Source organism: Rousettus aegyptiacus, unplaced genomic scaffold (genome assembly GCF_014176215.1).
Source record: "Rousettus aegyptiacus isolate mRouAeg1 unplaced genomic scaffold, mRouAeg1.p scaffold_m13_p_13, whole genome shotgun sequence".
In the NCBI taxonomy this organism is placed as follows: domain Eukaryota; kingdom Metazoa; phylum Chordata; class Mammalia; order Chiroptera; family Pteropodidae; genus Rousettus; species Rousettus aegyptiacus.
This window is the reverse complement of record NW_023416288.1, coordinates 40523389-40546839: the sequence shown is the minus strand read 5'-3', so window position 1 is coordinate 40546839 and position 23451 is coordinate 40523389. Positions and strand designations below refer to the sequence as shown.

General features: G+C 36.5%; 1 protein-coding gene across 6 annotated transcripts in view; it reads right to left on the bottom strand.

Annotated features, from left to right (window-relative positions):
* SEPTIN7 (septin 7) overlaps positions 1–23409 on the bottom strand; it is a 67150-nt gene extending 43741 nt beyond the window's left edge. Inside the window, exons 1-3 of one of the 6 annotated variants that reach the window (XM_016159878.2) lie at positions 23148–23409; positions 21692–21693; positions 2052–2154 (exon numbers count right to left, since the gene is read on the bottom strand). In XM_016159878.2, the coding sequence (XP_016015364.1) occupies positions 2052–2154; positions 21692–21693; positions 23148–23208 (166 nt within the window). In that variant the 5' untranslated portion in view covers positions 23209–23409. Of the gene's footprint in view, positions 1–2051; positions 2155–3461; positions 3503–14600; positions 14606–21691; positions 21694–23147 lie in introns of those variants that run through there. The other 5 variants (XM_016159871.2, XM_016159892.2, XM_016159889.2 and 2 more) reach the window with 5 other exon arrangements.
* Between the last annotated feature and the right edge of the window lie 42 nt (positions 23410–23451).

The window sequence follows — 23451 nt, the reverse complement described above, 5'->3', positions numbered from 1 at the left end:
CAGAGTTCAAGAAATTTTTCAAATATTACTGGAAGCATGTCAAATATCCAACATATCTTACATTCAGAATTAAATATAATACCAGTAAATACCCAAAAGCCTGGATACAAAGTGAGCCAAAATTACCTTTCGATTTCTTCAGATAACTCTGGATGCTATCACATGAGTTCAAACACCAACAAGAGGGTTGGGGGGATATGACAGTTACTATACATATATTCTGTCACTGACTACCTCCCAAACTTTTGCTAATAAATCATATACAAAAACATATTAAGATAAACTTTGAATCTCCAAAATGACTAAAGCAGTATGTTCTAAGCTCCCTCCCACTGAAAAGAATGGAAATGTCACTGTTACTAAAGACATTTGATATGTCAAATACATCATGACAAATCACTAAATCTAAAACAAAACAACCAAAACAAACAAGCAAAAAAACCCCTACTACAAAATTTTGTAAAGCTAATAAAGAAATGATCGAATGATCACAGAAATGATTAAGTTATGGATTTTATCTTCAAAGAATTCAAAATAACAGATTTAATATCACTTGTTTTTCAAAATAAGTTTGAGTCAAATAAAGCAGTCTACAATCTTTCTGAGTTCCAAGCACGAACAGGTTTGACACTTTGCAAAGTGGAACTTGACAATCCTTTGTGCGCTCTTTAATTAGACTTGACTGTGTTCTAAGAGTAAAACGTTACTTGTAAAATCCTGATTTTACCAGAATCCTTCAAGGAGGTACTCACTGAACTCTGCACTGCATCTAGTACTCTATCTAGATGGACCTCTGCATAGTGCTTAAGAACACACCACACTAATTGAGAAGCAGACTGGGTTTGGTTCTGCTGTCTGCTAGCAATGTGACCAAGGCAAGCAACCTAATCTCTCCATGCCTCAGTTTCTCCATCTCTAAAATGGAGATAACAACAATACTCACTGCACAGGTTGTTGTTAAACACTTTTTGAGTTAAATACATAAAGTACCCACAGGAGCAATTTGCAAGCTAAGTACACCATGCTTCTACACAACCAGAGACAGGCAGGTTAATCAATGAAAAAAACTCTGGTCAGTTGATAAAATATTCTGCCCGTCAATAAAGGAGTATTTTATAGCTAATTAATTAGTCTAATTCAACATCAAAATAAAAATACCAGGAGTTGACTGTATTAGCAAAAACTGATGCACACTACATAAAGGCATAGGATCAACTCGGTTTTCTTTGACAAGGATAGTCAATCCACTATCCTGTGTTTCACCTTCTTAAAAATTAGAGAAATACAATAAAGTTGCATCATACTTAGTATTTAGGTTCTCAAGTTAGCCTATATAAGGTAAAACTATTACACAGACATTTAAGATTGTCATTTAAGATGTAGTCTTATACATGGTAACATGTTTCTTCATGTATAATGAATGATGTTACCAATCTACAGTCAAAATAACCCTTGACAATCTCTTAAAATGTACTATAGGCAGGGTAAGGTGTTCATAAGATGAAACACTTAAGAAAAATGAGACTGAATTAAAGAGCAAGGAGAGTCATATTTCACTCATTCCACGGCTTATATTGGGTGAATGAATTCCCAGGGTAATCACTTACATGATTATGATCCTCTATCCCATCCTTTTTTTTTTTTCAAATTGAGAGCACATATGTTTAAGTGAAGTGTTCATGTGCTATGACTCTACTGTAGTATGGAAGCCACAAAATAAAATTAACCTGAAGAAATAAGTAACCGACCACCAGATGCTGTTTCTTTTTCTAGCAATGCCAGAGAACTTCTCTCGTTTTTATTCCTCCACCGACCTCACTGCTTAACTTTTACTCACTTCCAAAATTGTGTCACCTTAAAAAAGGAGCCAAGAAAATATATACATCCTATTATGCCACCAAGCTAAATTTAAAAGGTAGTCTCATAATGAGAGATAATATAATGCATGATCCCTGCAGTGATTTGGGCTATTGTTTTCTTGAATTTATTCAATTAATTAACAGTTTAAAATTTAGATCAAAGTTCGATTTTCGTGAGAAATCATATCTTACCCACAACCATGAGTGTGAATTCAAACCCTCTCTTCACTGATTTTCTGTAAACTTGATTTGGGAGATTTGCAAATCCCACATAGCCTTCAAGGTTCTTCTGTTGCTGAGAAAAGCGAAAAGGGCCAAGTTATCCATACGTCAACAAAACTTCTGCACACATTTCAACTTCTCTTCATTAACCTATTTCAGAAAACTATACAAACGACTATTCATGGCAAATCAGAGTCTATAATGTTATCAATAAGAGTATCAGTTAACTGCAGCAATGGATAAATTGAATTAAGCATGAGTTGACAATATAATAATCAATTACAAAATATACAAGGAGATAAAATAAAAATTAAAGAAACCAGCCTCAGAACAAAGATTTCAATTTACAGTAAGTTAGCAACAGTAAGATTCTGCCCAACCATCTAAAAAAACAAGGATTTTTCACAATAAAAAAATTCAAAACCCCTTAAAATTATATTAAGAACTCTTCTAACTACCCCATTTACTCATACTGACCAATTACCACAGGTATGAGTTTCTTAAAATTTGTCTTATACATGAAATCAAAACGTTGAGTTTAAATTTTTTTAAAATAAATTCTTAAAGGCTCTCATGCTCAGTATCAATCAATAAACAGTATCTTTCATGCTGTTACAGCAGATTCAATTAAGTCACTTCAAGGTTTCACACAATCCTGCTGCCTCCATTATCAGGGATATCAGATTTAACCAAATTATGGTTAAAATTCAGTTTTCTGTGTGGTTTTTGATTCTCTGATAACCTCAAGAATAGTTTCCTGAGTAACCCAAAGAAGCCCACTTCTAAACTGGTGCACTAAGTCAGTCTGATTTTCAACTTACCCGTTGGTGAGAAAACCTGTCCATAGTTCGGACCGTCTGAGGGGAGTCTTACTGGTTAAGTTTACTCAGAGGTGGGTCTAATTCATCATTAAAATGTAATGGTAAAACAGTCCTAAGAGGTACATGTTTCTCTTAAAAGTTTTTGCCACATTTAAATTCTCATTAAAAAAAAAAAAACCTCATGAGATCAAAGCATTAACTCAACATATTTGGATTTAACAAAGAATAGTCTACATTCCTTACTAGTATCACATCTGAAGCTAAATATTCCATCCATAACATTTTACCCTTTTTTTCATTCATATAAACTAATTTTAAGCCAAATGTTGAGAAGATAAGCATGCCAATTAAATTGAAAAGCTAATTTTCAATATAATAATTAGGATATTGATCAGAATATAGTATTTTAAATTCAAATATCTGAAGCCCTACAATGTGTAGTATTAAAAGTGTATTAAACTTAAGGCTTCCTTAGTTCATATTCCATCTAACTGTAAGTTAAATTTAAGACAACTTAGACTGAAAAAAAGTCTCTGTATAAATTATCAAGTATACTCACAGCTACTTTGTAAAGAATACATTTCCATCATTCCAGCATTCCAGATTCCAACAGAACAGGTCCACAGCGGAACAGTAAACAAGGAATTCCAAGAATTGTACATGGCGCATTCAGTCCAAACAGGAAGGGCAATCCATTGGAACACAGCAAAAGACAAAGGAAAAAATTAAAGTTACTTACATGTAACTCAACAAATTAGAGGGAAATTACTCATAAACTGATAGCAGACTTGTTTCTATATATGTCAAATACTACTTTTTTGTGGGTTATAAGGCCCAATAAGTTTAATCCTTTTTCAGCAGCTCTCTGGATAAAATAGAGAACAAAAGACCTCTTTATCTTTTTATAAATGCCAATTACTATACCTTGCACCTGAAGTCTTAACAAGAAATGGTAGAAAAGCTGTAAAGTATATGAAGTTTCAGGAAATGTCACCTTCACAGAGAGGCCTACCCTGCCCACCCTATCTAAAATTACAACCCTACTCATCACCTCAGTACTTTGCTGCTTTATGACTTTCTCCTTAGCATACATTTCACTTATCTGATTTATTGCGATCTTCACCCTAACCTGCCTTCAACTAGAATGTAAGCTGCATCAAAGCAGAGTTTAAATGAATTATATAAATTGTGGCATCAAAAAAGAAAGAGCTATCTGGGAGAGCTGAAGAAGGAAATATTACAGGCTGCATATTCAAGGAACCGACCAGACAAAAGGCATAAGAAAAATGCCTCAGAGCCTGACCCTGTGTCTCGTTCACTGCTTTATTCTCAACTCTTAGAACCATCTTTGGCATACAGGATGATCTGAGGATTGAATTAAGGGGGCAAGTATTCTAGAAAAAGTGGGGGGCTCTCAAAGTGAGGATGAATGTGCTACTTCCAGGAACAAAAAGAAGGTACACAAACTACAATGACATGAAGTAGTGGGCCAGGGGACAAGTGATAGAAAATGAGGTCAGGAAGGCAGGCAGAGGCCAGACCACGCGGGATCCAGACAAAAGAAATCTGGATGTTATTTTAGGTATGATGGGAAGCCACTGGAGGGTTTCACACATTCAAGTGACCTGACCTGATTTATGCTTTAAAGATAGCTCTCTCTGCTAAGAAAACATGTGAAAATAAGGAACCTAGTAAGGAGCCTACTGCAACAATCCAAGAAAGAAAGTATGCACTGACTTTGGATGGTGTAGAAGCATGGAGAGAGAAGGAGGACTCCGAATGTTTTGAGGGTAGAACTGTCAGAACATTGCTGATGGACTGGATTTGACTGGCGAAGGGAAGAGAGACCAAAATAACTCCCAGGGTTTTGGCTTGAACAACTCCATGGCTAGTGATATCTCTTAGGGAAATGGGGAACAACAGAGAAGGAACAGACTGGAGGTGAGGACCAAAGATGCCAAAATCAAAAACAGCTTTGAATGTGTTATGTGTCAGGTATTTATTATATATTCAAGAAAAGATGTCCAGTAGGCAGTTTAAGAAATTCCAAGATTGGTTGGTGCTGAAAATATAGATTTTGAAATCATAAGCATACAGATAGTATTAGGAGAGGATCAAATTCCCAAGGAGTGACTATAGATAAAAGGAGGTCTAGACAGAGTCCTGGAGCACTCCACCCCTGAAATGTTAGGCAGACGAAGAGTAAGAAAGGTCAGTCAGTGTGGAGGAACCCGCACTGGCTCGAGGGCACTCAATTACGTTAAATGTTACCAAAAGGTCAAATGAAATACCAAAGACAGGACCATAAAATTTGGAAATAAGGAGATTACTGGTAACTTTGGATAAGAGCAGTCTCAATAACATAATAAGGAAGAAGAGTATGTTGAGAGTAAGCAATTTTTTTGCAAATAACCATTATGACCTTTTAAATAATTTTACATTTTAAATTATTTTAAAATTAAGCATGTTACTTCTGCATGCCCCCACATGACTGACTTTTCAGAGGGACAGAACCATGTCAACGTCGTCTCTATTATTCCTAGCAAAGTGCTGATATACAGGAGATATTTTTAAAATCTGAATGACTAAAATACACTTTCAGGAAATTTTCTTCTGAGGAAGAAACTGTGTCCAAAGACTAAAGACAAGCTTAGGAAATACACCAATAATATAGCACTGGTTGACGAAAACATATCGACCTTTCACATGGCATAAGAATCTTACCCAGATGCTAAAATCAACCACACTCTGTAATTCAGAAGACCTAACCGCCCACTGATTCTTTTCCTGTACAAATAAAATGTTCACAGTGCCAGTGTGAAATATAATCTCTGGAAAAAGAAACATTATTTATAGGTGTGAGTGATATAACTGTGACATTTATAAGCATGTGAATATAGATAAAAGTATATTTACCAAAATACTTTTAGGTCTTAAACATATTATTTGATTTCAAAAACTGGTTACATAACAAGAAGAGTTCCAAATCATCTTTTCTAAAAGCATACATTTACAAAATCTTTTAGTTACATAGAGATGCCAAATCTCTATGTCAAAATTCATTTTTAAGACGGCCAAACAATTCCATTGCTGCTTGTTTCACTGCTTGTAGAAAAGTCAACATAAATACAATATCCAGTAATTTCAGCTTAACTTAGTTAAACTTATTCCTAGAAACCAATTATATTAGCAGAACAAGATGCTTCGAACAGGTTCCAATGGACAGATTATTGGCACCCTTAAAAATTCTTTCTATTCTCTTGCCACTTGTTCCTATTCTAAAGATTAAAGTTACCAAAATCTTGGCATCTGAAATCTCATTATCATTTTTGAAGGTCTGAATATAAATACTTGCTCTAATAAATTTCCCAAAGTAGAAAAGCAGCAACGTATCTTGAAAACTGCTAAAGATGCTTTTCAGTAACAAAATTGATCAAGGGGAGTTGTAACAGATTGGAAGCATGAAAAAAATCAGAATTTGAGGAAAATTAAGATATAGTTTTGGTAAGATCTACTAAAAAACCTTCAACTCCCCCATTCTTCACAAAAAGAGGTCAGCTCAAATTACCTTAATGACCAAAATTTTATTTCTCCCTTTAGTAACTGCAATTAAAAAAAAAACAAAACAACAAAAAAAAGCAGGCTACAAAAATCCAAGGTTTACATCAATAGCTTTAAATTTCAAAGATATATTTTAGGTCTTTCCTAAAGAGCTTCAAGTTCAATCTGCATCCCTTTGGGTTTTAAAACATAGATATATTATATGTTATTTTATACACTGACAAAAATTAAATTTCTCCTAAAATTGACGTTATTCCAAATACAAAATATATATATATATATATACACACATAAAGGAAAGATATTCACGAAATTACTTGTCTACTTCTTAGCATTCTTAACAAAAGCCTTACATCATATACATGGATATAAGTGTCTAGCATTTGCTTAAATTCCTACCATCTCTTACATAACCCAAGAAAAAAATTAAAAACATCATTAAATGTTTTAAATATACTAAATATAACTGATGTAAAAATTCCTAGATTCTAGATTTAATATAACAAGAACACTTAAGATGTTGCAAGATTACGCAGGCATGTCCTAAATGTTGGCTTTGACGTCCAACATCAACTTTTTTTTAAAGGTTCATGTCTTACTTTGAATGCCTCCTACTCCTCCCTTTTTACTGAAATGAGTAACTGTGTACTGAGGAAACAACTTTTATTTTCTTAATTCTATTTGAGAGTCTTGGTTAATCTGTTCAAAAGATTTTCATATTTAATTCTTGAACACATGTAAGGATAAGATACCTTAAAATTTAAATAGATTTTTTTTCTTTGCTCTGAACTTGGCATTTAGGTCTCTACTTATAGAATTACTGACCACACCCTTTCATTCACTCAAGATAGTTATCAGATCCTTACGAGGTATGTACTAGCAACTAGGAATGTGAAGTGAATAAAACAAGGTCCCTGCTTATGAAACTAAGAATCTAAGGTCGGGTAAGTTAGAAGGCAATTATAATAACACAGTGATAATTACTATGGCATAGGCAAGCACAAAAGGATGGCTATGAGAACAAAAAAGGAAGGGTGCTTCGTCCGATCCAGGGGTCAGAATTTTCAGATGCTGAAGGACTAGCAGGCCTGGGTCTAATGAGAAATGTGGGTAGGTGCTGGAGAATTGGGTCTCAGGTAGGCTAGGTGGTAACTGCAAAGGCCCCCCAAAAAAGAGAAAAGCATGGCTCTTTATGGGAACTACGAACAGCTCAACACAACTCAAGTTCAGAGCCCAGGAGCTAAAGTGCAAGAAAATTAAGCAAAAGCCAGATCATGAAGGAATTTGTTAGCCATGCTAAGGAACTTAGATTAGATTTCATCTTGAAAGCTTATGGAGAGCATTAAAGGATTTGAAGAAGAAGAATGCACAATTACATTAATTAATATGCAGTCACATTCATATTTTAGAAAATTACCACTAACGAAATATTGAAGATGAACTGGAGCAATCCCAAGAGCTGCTGTGGTAGCGCAGGGAAGAAATGAGGACTTGAACTAAGACAGACGCAGTGGGGATGAAGAGAAATGTAAGTTAGAACTCTCCTGTCCAATAAGGCAGTCACTGACTACATGTGGCTGCTGAGCACTTAAAACGACCTAAACTGAGATGCGCTTAAGTATAAAGTACGTGTCAGAATTTGAAAATTTACTTTAAAAAATGAAAAAGAATCTTAATTTTTATGTTGATTTCATGTTAAAATTTTAGATATGTTGGGTTATATAAAATATAATACTAAAATTAATATCACCCACTTCTTTTTATTTTTTAAATGTGGCTACTAAAAAAGCTTAAATCGTATATGCAGCTTACATTAGTTTCTATTGTGACAGTGGGGGTTAGATATTAACGAGATGAACTGACAGATCTTTGTAACTAACTTGGGTCAGGGGAAGATTCAGGTTTCTGAATTTAGGTTTCAACAACTGGATTAATGATGGCACCAATCATTAAAGGCAGGAATCTTTTGAGTTTAAGGTGCTAACTGGACTTTGGACGTAGGTCTATTAGGCAGCTATGTGTATAAAAGACAGAAGTTCTAAAGATATCAAGGTTAGATAAATACTAACATTGTAAGTCATCAACATTTAAATGGTACTAGGCCATAGGTAAGAATCCAAATACACTACACGAAACAGGAAGCAGGCCAGAACGAACACCTACATCCGACACCACCCCCCCCCCCCCCATCACCTATACGAATCCAGGAGAAAGTGAGAGAGAACAAAGAAAGTAGTTCACAGGAGAAGTTCAAAGAGGTCAACAGTAGTGGCCTCCTTCTTCAAGATGTGATCAACTCTACCAAATGCTCTAGAGTGGTCAATATAAAGATACAGAAGAATCCCTATCCTGTCAGAGCAGTGTAAAGATAGGGGAAACACAAGGGAAGAAGGCGGCCAGAAGTAAATAAGCAGTGAATAACTGTAGATAACAAATGTAAGCCACCTTTCCGAATGCTTATCTATGAAGAGATGGGCAAGAGAAGCTAGAAGGTAACACAGGGTCAAGGCAGGGTTTTAAGGATATTTTTTTAAAAAGGATAGTTGCATTTGTTTAAATGTTAATAGAAAAGATCAAGTAGACAAGTGGCTGAAAAAAGGAAGGTAAGTTAGGATTCAGGCAATGTTCTAAAGTGAGGACAGGATTTTCTATAAGCACCAGAGATAAAATGACCTGCTAAGCCTGAATGGGGAGGAGAGGACCAGAGAATTTTCAGAGGTAAAGATTTGAATTAGCGACCACAAGAACAGGGAGAAATGCTCGGAATACAGAAGACAGTGAAGCAATTCTGTCCATTAGTTAAGGCTGAAGACCACCTATCTGTGGGATCTTCTTCTCCGGTAGCAATTTGTCACTAAAGCAGAAGCCAACAATCTGTTGGATGCGCTTGAAACCTATTTTGCAGAAAGGGTGCACAGAAGTACAAAGGATCAAGGGAGCTGACAAGTGCAGTTGAAGCATTTCAGTGAACAAAAATGAAGAGGGCCAAGGATGAAAGGCAGGAAGTAAGGAAGTGAGATAACTAAAAATACGAAATTGTGGTCAGAATGGGCCACAAAATTAAGATTTTATAGGTGAAGAAACAGAAGTTCCAGATGATAACAAAATGGAGCCATTAAAATGATGGCTCAAGCAGAGTCCAGAAACTGTGAGGCTAAATTATTAAACAAGTTTTACATATGGACACTAAAAAGGTCCCAGAATGATGATAAATAAGTTTGAGGCGGAAAGGAAAACTCGGTGTTCAGTGCCATCTTTAATGAATAAGAAGAAAACAAAAATGTGGTGACTGATCAATTTAAGAAGCATGAGAAAATGCTGTTGTTAAATAGGCTTTAAAGAAATTGAGCTTTTTAAAGGGAGAATGGTCTGGAGTCTACGCCAGTGCTGTCTGACAGAAACATAAGTGAATCATATGTGTAATTGTAAATATTCTAGTAGGCACACAGCAAGGCAGTAAGAGTAAAAAGGTGAAATTAACTTTAATAATATGAATTATTTGACTCAATGCATATACGATATTATTTTAACATGCAATCAGTATAAAAATTATGATTTATTTTACATTATTCATTATTCTAAATTTTTTTCTCCTGTAATAATCTTTAAAATAATAGCACACATCATTCAGAACTAGTCACATTTCAAGTACTCAAGAAACACGTGGTTAGTGGCTACCATACTAGCTATAAAATATTTCATAGATATAGAACATTTTCATCATTGCCAAAAGATCTACTAGAGAGTGTAAACTGAGATGAATAATTACTAGTACCCTGTACTGGGTGAGGATGTGAAAAAGCAGGTGCTCTCCACATGACTGGTGCGATATAAATTTAAAACACTTCTCTGAAGAACAAGCTGACCAAAAGCTTAACATTTTCTTGCCCTCAGACTCAACAAATTCCGCTTCCACAAATTTATAATCTGAGGCATATATAAGATTTAGATGGAAAAACGTTCAACGAGGCACTGTTAATAGTGAAAAACTGCAAAAACCACGTTCCGAAAACGAGTGAAACAAATAATGTATGTGGTGCACCCATATGTTAAAATATCATGCAGCTATTAAAGGTTTAGAAGACTAGGTAGGACAATTAAGGATACATTAAATGAAAAAAACATTACAGGCATCCACCATTTCTCCAAAGTTCACGTTACGCCACTTGGCTTTTACAAAAGACCTACATTAATATCAGTTTTCACTAAGGAAAATAACGTTCGTCCAGTATGTTTTACAGCAAACCTTTATACAGGCCGTTCACACTCCAAGCTGCAAGTGGCACCACCATGCTCCTTCCCCAGAAACTTCACTCACCACCCTCAACATTAAGGCGCCATGCGCTGAACTGTCTCTCAGCAAATGTGCTTTATCTCAATTTATTTTATGCATCTGTTGGCAAGATGTCTCCTAAGGTATCAGAAAAACCTAAGAGAGCTCGTAAGGGTGTATGCTTAGTGTAAAACTGGAAGTAATTAAGCATACTTGGTATGATTTGTTTGGTTATTTTTTGGATCTGGAAACACTCAAAAATTTTTCCATATAAATTAATAGTAACTGCTTCTTTGTCTTATGCTATTTTGGTTTATGAAAGGTTTACAGGAACGCTCTACTTTCAAATAGTGAAAAAAACCTGTATTACACAGTTGGCACAGTATTATGTACCTTTAAATGTTCTCTTGTGTGTGGACTGGAAAATCAAAAGGATATAGACTGGAATGGTATTAAAGAAACTGGCAGAGTAAAGATCACAGAAAATTTTCTCCATTAAACGCAATGAGAAACTGGCAAAATTAGCAAAATCGACTTCTTCAGAACTCTGGAAAATAAGAAAAGGCTTGCAGCAATCCAGAGTGCTTATTTAATAAAATGGGCTGAATCTCAGGAAAAACAGCAGCACTTGCTGCATTTTAACTTGCGCATTCTCATCTCCCTTCCACAGCTCTACAAGAGTCTTAAAAACCAACATGCAATGGCAAAATCTGGCAGTCTGTCAGCCACTGGAGGAGGCAGAACGGGCTCCTTCAAAACCCCATTCCCAAAGAACTACCTACCATTATTATTTGACCGTCTGGTGGTTCACTGGAGGATCTCCCATAAGATAACCAAACCACTAAGAATTTATCAAGATGGTATAAATAAATATGCCCCTAGTGACAGAGTTCCAAAATATACAAAGACTAACAAAATGGAAGGGAGAAACAAGACAATTCAAATAATAATTGGATTTCAATACTTCGTTTTCAAAAATGGATTAAACAACTAGACATTAGATGAAGAAACAGAAGATCTACACCCTACCTTTCACATATATTATTCATATCTCTTTACTTACATGTTTCTTTTCATTTGTGCAAAAATGTAGGAAGAAACTAAAAACTAAACCAGACACCAATGAGATTGGCTATCCATATGTATGGGTGAGACTGTGGTAGAAAAGAGGAATGAGACTAGGGTAAGAGATGTCACACTTCTGGACATACTGTTTTACAAAGCTGACTATTAACACCACAGTCATGTTTTTCATGCTTCAATAATTTTTTTCAAAAAAAAAAAAAAAGAAAGAAAAGATCAGCCAGGATGTAAGAACAATTCGAAATGGACTAGAACAGTAACAAATGAAGCTAACTGTATTTCAAATGAGTAACATAACCACTGGGGAAGAAAACATAAGTTAACTTTGAAAAATAGATTTTAATCATACAAAACTAAATACAAAACGTAAATGCAAACACTATCTCCTAGTAAGTAAATGTATTTATACAGCAATTCTAAAACTACATTTATATATATACCAGAATTGAACAAACATGCAAATAAATTGTGGATGAGAGCCTGGTCTTTCACAGTTGGAGAAAGGAGTTACAAATGAGGAAAAGAGAAAGACTAGACTGAACCTTGTTAGTAGACTAGACAGTGTATCAGTATGAATCCATGGTTTTTAATATATATTTATACACTCTTAGATATATATAGAAATATAGATGTGGGAATGTATATAATTAATTTCCTAGATCTATCTGCTAAAGATACCTAGAAGCAATGATACCCCAACAGCAATAAGCACTTCCAGTATTCAGATCTAGGTTTCTAAATATTATTCTCAAAAAAAAAAAAGAAAAGAAAAAAAAAGAAAAAAGAACCTGAACTCCTTGGAGAAATGATTCCAAGGATAAGGAAGAAAAAATACAAGATAAACTAGAAAGTAAGGAAGTGCTCCAAAAATTGAAGGGACACCATGAAACAATGAATACGAGCAAACCTGAAAGAGCTCTTAATAGTCGAACCTGAGACAATCTGAACAACAAAATGATTAAATTAATATTCACATGCTTATACCAATATTAACAAATAATTGAATGAATGAATACATAAAAACAGCTTTTACAAAAACAATCCAATTTTAAAAATGTAGAATAGAAACAGAAATTCACTGTTAAGGCAAACAGCGCAGTAATAATTGTGACAGGCAAGAATTAGTGACAGATAGTGGAAAAAGTATGATGAGAAGTTATTTGCATAGTTCAACCAAGGACTATCTAAAACGCATAACTCAAAAAGACAAATAACCCAACTTAAAAATGGACCAAAGATTTCAACAGACCACCAAAGACACGGATGGCAAATAAGCACACGATGAAGATCCTCAACATCATTAGCAATTAGGAAAATACAAATTAAAATCAGTGAGGTATCTACAATTCTACTAGAATGGCTAAAATTAATGAGTGAACATTCCAAGTGTTGGTGAGTGTGTGAAGCAACTAAAATTCTTATATACAGTTGACAAGATTGTAAAATGTTACAACTATGTTGGAAAATAGTTTGGCAATTTCTGAAAAAGTGAAACATACACCTGTCGATAACTTAGCTTAAGTACCGGAGGAAAACGTAATCATATGCCGCCATCGATTACAGCTTTTTAAAAGGTGTATCAAAAAAAGCCAAAAAGAAAATATATCCAAATTTTAACATTGGTTGTATTTTGCTAACTGGACTTGGAAGTAATTAGTTATACTAGTTTTTGTTTTCCGAGTTATTATTAAGAAGCTTGAATCATTTGCATTTTAAAAAAAGAATCACATAGAAAATGAAGTAGTGTTCACCACAAGTCAGTATGGTTTTTTTACTAGGTAAGTCAGATGCTCTTTATTTTCTATTTCTGACAAGTTCATTAGACTTCGAAGGAAGCAATTAAAGAAGGTAATTCTGACGAGATTTCAATCCTGATGTGAATATGGGTAAGACAAAGAAACAAAGGCTAAAAAAAAAAACTAATAAAATAAGATGGATTAATAGCTGGTAAGCTGCATGTCAAATTAGGTAGAATTATACACAAGGATCCATCCTTAATTAAACCTAAATAACATCATTCAATACTTTGATAAAAAAATGAAAGATATGCTTGTCAAACCTGTAGATGATAAATGCTGAGAAAGGTAACAAAAACTTTATTTATATGACACACTAAGAATCCAAATAAAATTTAACATGGAAATATGTGAATCTAAACCATGTCCTTTTTCCCACTCCCAAACAAGAGTCTGAAAGACAAACTTTCAGTTAAGATCAGAACTATAAAATAGGACTACAAAAAATAAGGAGGTGGTAGAATACATTTCATCCATCTGATCAATAAGGTTCCTCTAATTTAAAAAAAAAATGCGTTGTAGAGTAAAATAAAATAGCATAAGAGGAAAAGGTAGAGACATCTTAGTTGATGTTATGCTCCGAAAATCAATAAAGTTACCCTAAAAGGTAATTTACCTGTAGGTCTCATTAAAAGACATATAGCATGTAGAACAAGACAAAAGATAGATGTAACCTGATCTGTAATTTTAAGATGACAAGATATTCAGTTCTTGGTGTCAGCAGGGATATGTACCACATCAAGTTTAGAGGGCCATAACAATGATAGCTGGAAGGATGTAACCCCCTGCCATATAAACGTTGTTACAGGAAATGGAAAGACTAAAATCTCTACGAAAGAGTTGTTTTCGAACTATTAAATAATAATATTAAAAGTGAAGCTAGACTTACTTTTTGGTCTCAAGGAGTAAATGAGAACTTCTGAATACAAATACCAAAGACAAACTTGATACATACAAAAATAGGAAGAAAAAAATTAACAATGACAGCTACTCAAAGATGAAATGTGCTTCCTCAGAAGGTAGCAAGTTTCTAACACAGGCTAGATCCACTCTGTCCATTAGAAATATAACACAAGCCACACATGCAACTTAAAAATTTTCTAGTAGTCACTTTTAAAAAAGCAAAAACAAGTAAAATTAATTGTAATGTTTTCTTTAACTCACTATACCCAAAACATTATTTCGACATGCATCAATTTAAAAAATAGTAAGATATTTTATATATTTTTTCTAAGTAAAGTTGTTAAAATCCTGTGTATTTTACTCATACCAAATCTGAATTCAAACTAGCCACATTTCAAGTGTTCAATGACCATACATGCTTGTGGCTACACACTGGACATTAGATTAAATGACTTACGTCTTCCAATCCCGAGGTTTTGTGAAATATCAAAATAATAAGAGTATCAAGAATGTACTCAAAAATTTTAAGGGATTAACTTTGTTCCGTTTTAATCAGTCCCTACTGTGCCTCGTGCGCTCATGACACACGCACATACACTCTCTGTATTTTGCGGTAGCATTCATTATGAACACAACAGTTTTGTGAAAGAATTCAAATTATTTATGTACTATATCTTTCAAACTAGCTTTTTAAAGACATCAAAGCCATTTCTTGTCAGAATGCTGAATCCCATGACTCTTAAAAATGTTTTACTGATAGTTCTCTTAGCATTGCTCTAATGAAAAGAAATATAAGTATTCATCGTTACTTGTTTTAATTTTCTTTAACTTACCTACATTACACCATACAGAAACATAGAAATTCAAGTCCTGTTATAGACTGAATGTTTCCCCCACAAAATTCCTATATTATGACTGTATTGAAAGACAGGGCCGTTAAAGAGGTAATTAAGGTTAAAGGCGACCATAACAGTGGGACCCCAATCCCCTGGGGCTGGTATCTTCAAAAGAGGAAAAGACACTAGACAGATCTCTCACCCTTTCTCCAACGTGCACAGAGAAAAGGCCGTATGAGGACGCACTGCGAAGGAGACCACAGGCAAGCCAGGAAGAGACCTCACCAGAAACCAAAGCTGCTGGCACCTTGATCTTGAATTTCCAACCTCCAGGACGATGAGAAAATAAATGTCTGTTGTTTAAGCCACCCAATCTGTGGTATTCTGTTATGGTAGCCTTAGCAGACTAATGTAGCTCCTACAAAAAGTACTTTCAAAACACTGTACTGCAAACCAAATTATATTATTGTTGAAATTATTAATAAGTTACGATAAATGTAAATGTTCGTTTATAAATTTACAACCAAAGACTTGAAAAGCTACTGAAGTAAACAAAATATTTCGATACCTCAAAACTGCAAATGATAATTTTACCCAAAACCAAGGTCAACTTATATTTCATTATAAAAGCAACATTCAACTGAAGATCGATACTATATACAATAAAGCCAGAGATCAGTGGGCAGCTCAAAAAAGCATGCCAACCATTGCAAAACTGCAGTACTAGCCCACAAACAATACTTGAAATCTTAAACATAAACAAGAACTGATAATACATTAAAAACTGACAGTGCTTACCTACTAAAAGCGTAGTCTTAAAGAAGTTCAGGATAAGGGAAGGATCATCAAAGACTTAGATACTTGGGAAAATTCCCCAGAATGAGTTTTGATTTGAACCTTCCTTAATGATGGAACTTCAAGGTAGATAAGAATAGCATAAGTCAGAAAAAAAAAAAGCATAAGCAGAGGAAAGAATACAAAACATGATTTGATCTCAGTAGAAGAAAACAGCCAAACCAAGAAGGACCTGAAATGATTGCCTAAGTTTTAACGAAGCAACACAGAATCATAAGGCAGTAAAGCTAGAGCTAGAAATATGAATTCCAGTTATCTGCTGTAACTCAGAGCTATGCTCTGTCGGGTAGGTTACATAACCCTTCTGAGCCTTAGATTGCTAGGATATTTTTATGAGGTTATTGTAATGTATGTATGAAACATTTGGCACTTCACATACAATAAGTACAATCTGCAATAGGTAACAGCTATTATTAAAGCCTCTGAGCTTTTTATCTTACGCATAAGTGATTCTCAATCCTGACTATAAGCAGAAGCATCTGAGGAGCTTGATAAATCAGATACCTGGGCCCCAGACAAGAATAGGGAATCAGATTCTCGTTTGTAGGGCCCAGGAAACAGTATTTTAAATGAAAACCTTAGAAGCCTATATTGTAAATAATAGATATTTAAAGTTCTACAATAGGCCAATTATGAAAGTAGAGTTTTGGGTACAATAATCTTACATACATTTATTGAATGAAGTGGAAAGAAACTGGAAGCAATAAGACCAATGAGGAAGCCACTCAACAGGAAAGAAAGTCCTTTGTTCATCTTGGTTAGATTCTAATTTGTTAAATGAAATCAACTAGTGAATCAGAACACTCATCCTTCAGTTAAAAATCAGTAGAATCTCCCAACGCTAACCAAAAACTTCCAACATGGATTCAAATAAATTTCCATCAAGCATAAAACTCCTCCCTTATTCCCTTGCTCTAGGCCAGTACTAATGGTGACAGTGCATTTCTCATATGGCATGACGTGTTTGTATGTTTCTGGTATTACTTCTGCATTCTCTCCATGTTGACCAAATACTTAACTTTCAAAAAGATAGGGGCTGCAACTTTTCAGCAAGTCTAAAATTACTCCAAGATTTCAAAAAAGGAAGAAAAAAAAAAAAAAGAGGAACTACCCCTACGTAATTATCTAACAGCACGACACCACAAACGCTAAACTACTTTTGGTGAGTCCAACTGCCAATCAACTCATTCTAGTCAACTTTTCGGCTCACAACTGAATGAATCCTCTCATAAAGTAACTCCTAGTTGTTCTGTATTAGACCAACTTTTATATTCTAATAGAAAACCCAAGATAAGAATGACTACAGTTCTAAGATCACTAATTTCATCCTTTCATCCCCAGTTCTCATGTTTCCAAACTTAAACTAGAGAGAGAAATGTCAGCTCCTTGATTCACTCTTCTCAGCAACGAGAAAACTAAAAAAGTTGTCCTCTGAGCACATATAGTCTTTGCAAATTATACAATGACTACATATTTTGGTTTCTAAAGTTCTCTTCTACTTGAACATTTATTTTATACATCTATAAAACATTAATTATTTATACTTGATTTCCTTTTCACTCAGCATATCAATTATACAGAACACAACAGGAAAACAGAAATGGCAATCTAACTCAACGCTTAACACGTAGCAGACTTTCAATACAGATATGAACCAGGAAATAAAAACTGAGCAACTGAAACACAAAGATTTGTAACAGCAAACTGAATAGCTACAAACTTCAAGGACAGAAGAAAGCAGGTACGTTCAAGAACAGAAAAATGTGAAAAGCTATGTACAATTAAAAAACAAAAGAATTCTCATACTGCATTTCTTAATAGCCCCCATATAAGTCACAACACAAAACCAAATATTCCTAATGATTTTTAATAAGTTCAGTATATTTTACCTGAAAATAGGGAAGCTTAACACTTTATATATAAGAAATGTGTCTCCAGTGATATAAAAAAATGTAAACTAAAACAAGTTTAAGGTACTAAACTAACAAATACCCTTGGGAAATAACTGGGGAAAGCAGATGCTTAAAGATACTCTTGAAAGCAACACTTAAAATTCAAAAATACTGAAACTATAAAATGTCTCAAAATTAAAAAACGGTCGGCAAATTAGGATATCAACAAGGGAACACCATATACGTAGTCAAAATAATTTTCACATAGGTTAATAAATGAAAAACTATAACATTAAGTGAATAATACCTTGGTTTTGTATAAAATTTAAGAGTATACAGAGTACTTTCACATATATTACTTCATAATATATAATTCATGCCAGAGGTTATCAACTCTAAAGGTTCATCAGAATTACCTAACTACGTAAAATGCAAATTTTGCAACCCAACCTCACACCTTAGTGAATTAATGCGCCTGCATGAGTGTTAACACTGGAAGTGTTTCCAATGCCTGACCAGGGTTAACAACCACTAACCACTAACACACCACTAATTACAACCATGAAAAAAACACATATATGCAATTAAAAAAGAATACAAATTAACTTTCAGTGATTGAAACAACTTAATGGCTTTTTTCCCTCCTAGTTAATTTGTTTAAATTAATCATAAGAGAAACTAAGTATGTCTATGAAACTTTAAAAAGTTTCAAATGTTGATGCTTGAAGGTATATTACTTACTGAAAAAATTTTCCTTGTTTAGATCACCTTACATCCCAGATTGCTACATGTAACAAATGGTTATTTTAATAACAGTATAAAAAGAAAGCACTAAGATAGAATTACTATGAAGATTTTGCCTCTTCTTACACAAATGATGATCTCACTCAAAATATTTACAGTATTCACTAAAACTGACAATCTATACCAAAATCATCCTCAAAAAGAACCCTTGATTACAATCTCAATGGACATTTTGAATATATAAAGATACAAAATGTCTTTGTATAAAGAAACATTAGCAGACCCTTAGTTTGAAACAACTACAGCTGCGAAATATACCAGCGGAAATTATTCATAAGTAAACATTTTAGTACTACTCAAGAAATTGGTGACCTCAGTCTAACTTTGAAGAAAGCAGAAGTTTTGCACAAATCACTTTACTCCTATTTCCTTCAACTCTGTTCATCAAACCACAAATACCACGTCTTAAAGAAAAAAAAAAAAACAGTACCATCAAATTTATTGACCAAACTACAGTCTAGCTTTTTTTTTTCAATATGGCAGATTCAATTGCTAAACACAAAAACTCAAAGCACAAATGAAAACATTTACACTAATCACAAAATGTTTATTTTCCATCCAAGATGTCTGTCCTGATATTATTGAGACTCTACTAGACACGCCCACTAAGATATCCTCCATGCCTCTCCATTTCATGTTTTACCTATTTCAAGAAATGGTACCTATTCATCACCCATACACTCCTGAAAGATGAGATATTCTAGGTTTATCATTCACTCACCACATACCTCACAACCATCCCCTATACTTCACGTCCTTTATCAATGCCCTACTTATGCCTTTTATCTTTTGGTCCTAGGACAGCTACATTAACCCTCCTCAATTCACTAGCTCCACCTTGGTGCTATATCTATCCCTACTGAAATGATCAAAATGCTCATGGTTACCCCTCTTCTTTTAAAATCCTTTAATAATGACTGTTTTAAATCCTCAGCATAGTACACCAGATCTCTGCTTACCTGTTGAGCCTCATAATCTATACCACGATGATTTCTCATCTTAGATTAAGCATCCTTCCTCCTCTGCCTAATCACTCCTACCCATCTTTAAAGATTCACCTTTTCCAGTTTGGAAAAAGGTATCCTGCTCTGTACTCTTCCCACTGTATATATACCTTTAAATCATATCAAATGATTTACTAAGTAAATGCAAGGCGGAGAATACAAAAGTGAACAAAATACAGTCCTTGACCTTAAGAAACAACGCAGGCAGAAAAGTAGTCAATTACCATACAGTCTGATAACTTTCTTTTAGGTTAAGATCTGAGTGTTACATGCCAGGCTAAGGACTTGCCATACATGATCTCATTTCATTTTCATATAATTCTCCAATAACTCTAAAATTCTCATTTTACAGAGAAGAAAACAGAAAAAGTTATTTACTCAAGGTTCAGTTAAGCTTTAGAAATGTGAATGGAGGTCTGACTCCAAAATCTTAAGCTCTTAATCACCATGCCTTCTACTTTTACTATCACAGAATGTAACTCAGTTTCTCTAGTGCCCAGCTTACAGCAGACACAAGACATATATTTGTTAATTGAATGAACTTGAGTGTTAAAACTTCTAAACTAGTAATGGCTTAACATCAATGCTACTGCTTTAACAAAATTTAGCTCCTCCCCATATTATACTAAGTGCGCTCTACTGCTATTTTCTATTTCTTTTCCTACTTTTTAAAACGCATAAGTAGAAATACACAAAATTTATTTCAAAATCAACTAATAGGTCTCAACTTGTAGTATATAAAACACTGCTGTAGAGACCAATAGTCTACATTTAAGACTATGCTCTCATCAGACAGGACTAACCTATAATCATACTACCTTAAAATTCTACTCTGCAAAAACACATTTTTTCTACATCAGTTTCATTGTACAATAAATCTTACATCATTTACAGTCCAAACTTAGATTAAAAAAAGATACAAAAAGTTCTGTCTTAAAATTTAGTAAAATGCATAAACGTTAAGGTTATAATAAAAAATTTCAACCTCTAATCAAAAACTGAATTTAGCTTATTAGCTCAAAATGTGAAACATGGTTCTCAACTGATAATTTAGTCTGGTAAGAATGCTCTTATTGGCAAAACCCAGAGCAGAGTATGTAGTGAACATGCAAACCACCAAATTATAAGAAGTTTGAAACCAAACTGCTCTACCACTATCTTCACTCTGACTGGTCTAGTCATCTGACTAGTCTCATGAATGGGGATTCATGAGATCTTGGAAACCACAGATCTAACTCTTCCTCCTCCCCAAGATTTTTTTGGGTGTGTGTCTGTGTTGCTGTTGACTCGTTAACTCTCTGCAACTGCGCTCAGGTCTATCAGGAATCCTACCTTGTCTCAGACTAGCTCAGAAGTTCTGGCATGATTTATTCAAGATTATCTCTATGAGAAAATGCACAAATCCAACAATCAATTTTATAACAAACTTCTGACACAATATACTGATCACACTACTTTTCACGTAGTTATATATCAAATACCTTTTCTTCAAATCAAAACCAGAAACCAAAAATTCGGAACTACATTACAACAATACATCCTGTCTGTAAATAAGGTCTACTTGATGTAAACACAAAATAAATTTCCAGTATCAGTCATGAACTTCAATTCTGTAAGCCTAAGAATGGATGTGATACTTTTAATAACTGTATTAGAAGGACCTGGCTCCATCTTGTCCCATCACAGACTGACGCCGTGCCACCGTACAAACCGTCCATGTAGCCTCCACATTTATTTCATAGCTCCACTCAATCCCATCTCCTCTAGCCCCACCCGCTGAACAGCTGGGTGGGATGAAAGATTGTTTCCTGCCCTCCCCCTTTGCTCCTTCCCTTGCTATTTGAAGGAATAAGGGATCCGGGCAGCAGGAACCAGCTTTGTTTATATCCTAAGGTACCATCTTTCAGTCTGTAAGGATTCCATAAACTTCTTTTCTTGCGTACCCGTACACTTAATGCCTAAAAAGCTTTTCCGCCTCCACTTGCTTAAAAGTTGAGGGGGTGGGGGGTGGATTGACTATGTTCATCACCTGCGTGTATATAAATATGTAAACCGAGCAAAATGCTCTGAACATAAATTATCTGTTCATTTAGAGTCTCAAGGGCATTTGGGAAGATAGTCTTCCCTTTTATCAAAATAAAGCCAAAAGAAACTTTAAAGTTGAACTACAATAATAAACTCGCAAGAATAAGTTATTTCAGTAACTAAGCAAGCACCTGGACGTCACATATTCTTTCCTTACACTGTAAACAGCCCGATTTGAAACAGTGTACTCTCAAAATGCAACTCAGCAAGTAAAATGTGTTAGAAAAAAAACCTCGGTTGCTTATTTCCCACTATACACACAGTACGAAATGGAACTCAGGAGTGGAAAATGTGAATGAAACGGCCTTGCTCTTTTTCCAATACGTGGGGGAGGAGAGGAAATGAAAGGGCTTCTTAAGAGAATAACAGAGACTACTGAAATGCTTTCAAAAATTAATTTCCTTAAACGCCGCCAGTCCGTGTCTCCAAGAGGGTCCCCCCTTTCCCCGCGACCCTCCCCAGCCTTCCCACTCCTCGGGAGGGCGCCCTTCCCAGACGTTCTCTTTCCCCTTTTGCCTAAAAAATTCAGCCCGAGCCAGGCTCCTTCTCGTCCGGACTCGAGCCTCGCCCGCCCTCCACCGGCCCCGGGGCGGCGTCTGGGGAAGGAAACCCCGAGGGGCGGGGAGGGGGCCGCGAGCCGGCGGCGCGGCGCGGGAGCGCGGCCGCCTTCGCCGCAGCTGCAGCCTGGTGCATCGCTCTCGCTCCCGCCGCCGCCCTCGCCGGGCGCGCACGGCCCCCGCGGCCCCCGCGCCAGCCCCGCTCGCCCACGAGGGGGACGCCGGCGGGGCCGCGGGGCCGCGCGAGCCGGCGGGCCGGGCCGCGGCGACCCCGCTCGGGCTGCTCCGCCCGCGGCGCCGGAGGCCGCGGCTCGCGTCCCCCCGGCTCCCCCGGGCCGCCCGCCGCGGCGCAGGAAACGCCGCCGCCTCGGCTCCGCTCGCGTTCAATTCAAACTGTCACCGCCGCCGCCGCCTCCCCTCCCCCCGGCCGGCCGCCGCGCCCCGGGCCCGCCGTCGCCCCCACCCACCCCCGTCCGCGGCCGCCCCCGCCGCGCCGCGCCTCGGGCCGTCCCCGCGGCCCGGCCCGGCGGCCGCGCGGCCCCCGCCGCGTGCGGAGCCGCCGACCCGAGGCGCGGCGGCCCGAAGCTGAGACTCACCCATGGTGCTGCTGTTGACGCTCCTCTCCTCAGCAGCAGCGGATCTCGCACTGACCGACATCCCCTCCCCCTCCGCGACCAGCCCGGGAGCGGCGCAGCCCGCGGATTCTCCAAAGCCGCCTACGCCGATTCCGCGGCGTAGCCGCCCGGCGTCGCTGCCCCGCTTACGCAGGCGACAGCAGACCGACTCCTCCCCCGGCTCCCGCCCGTCTCCCGCTCTCTCCGCTGCCCCCGCCCCTTCTGAAGAGGCTTCCGGGCCGAGCGGGGTGGGGAGGGGGGGGGCGCTGGCTTCGATCTCGCGAGA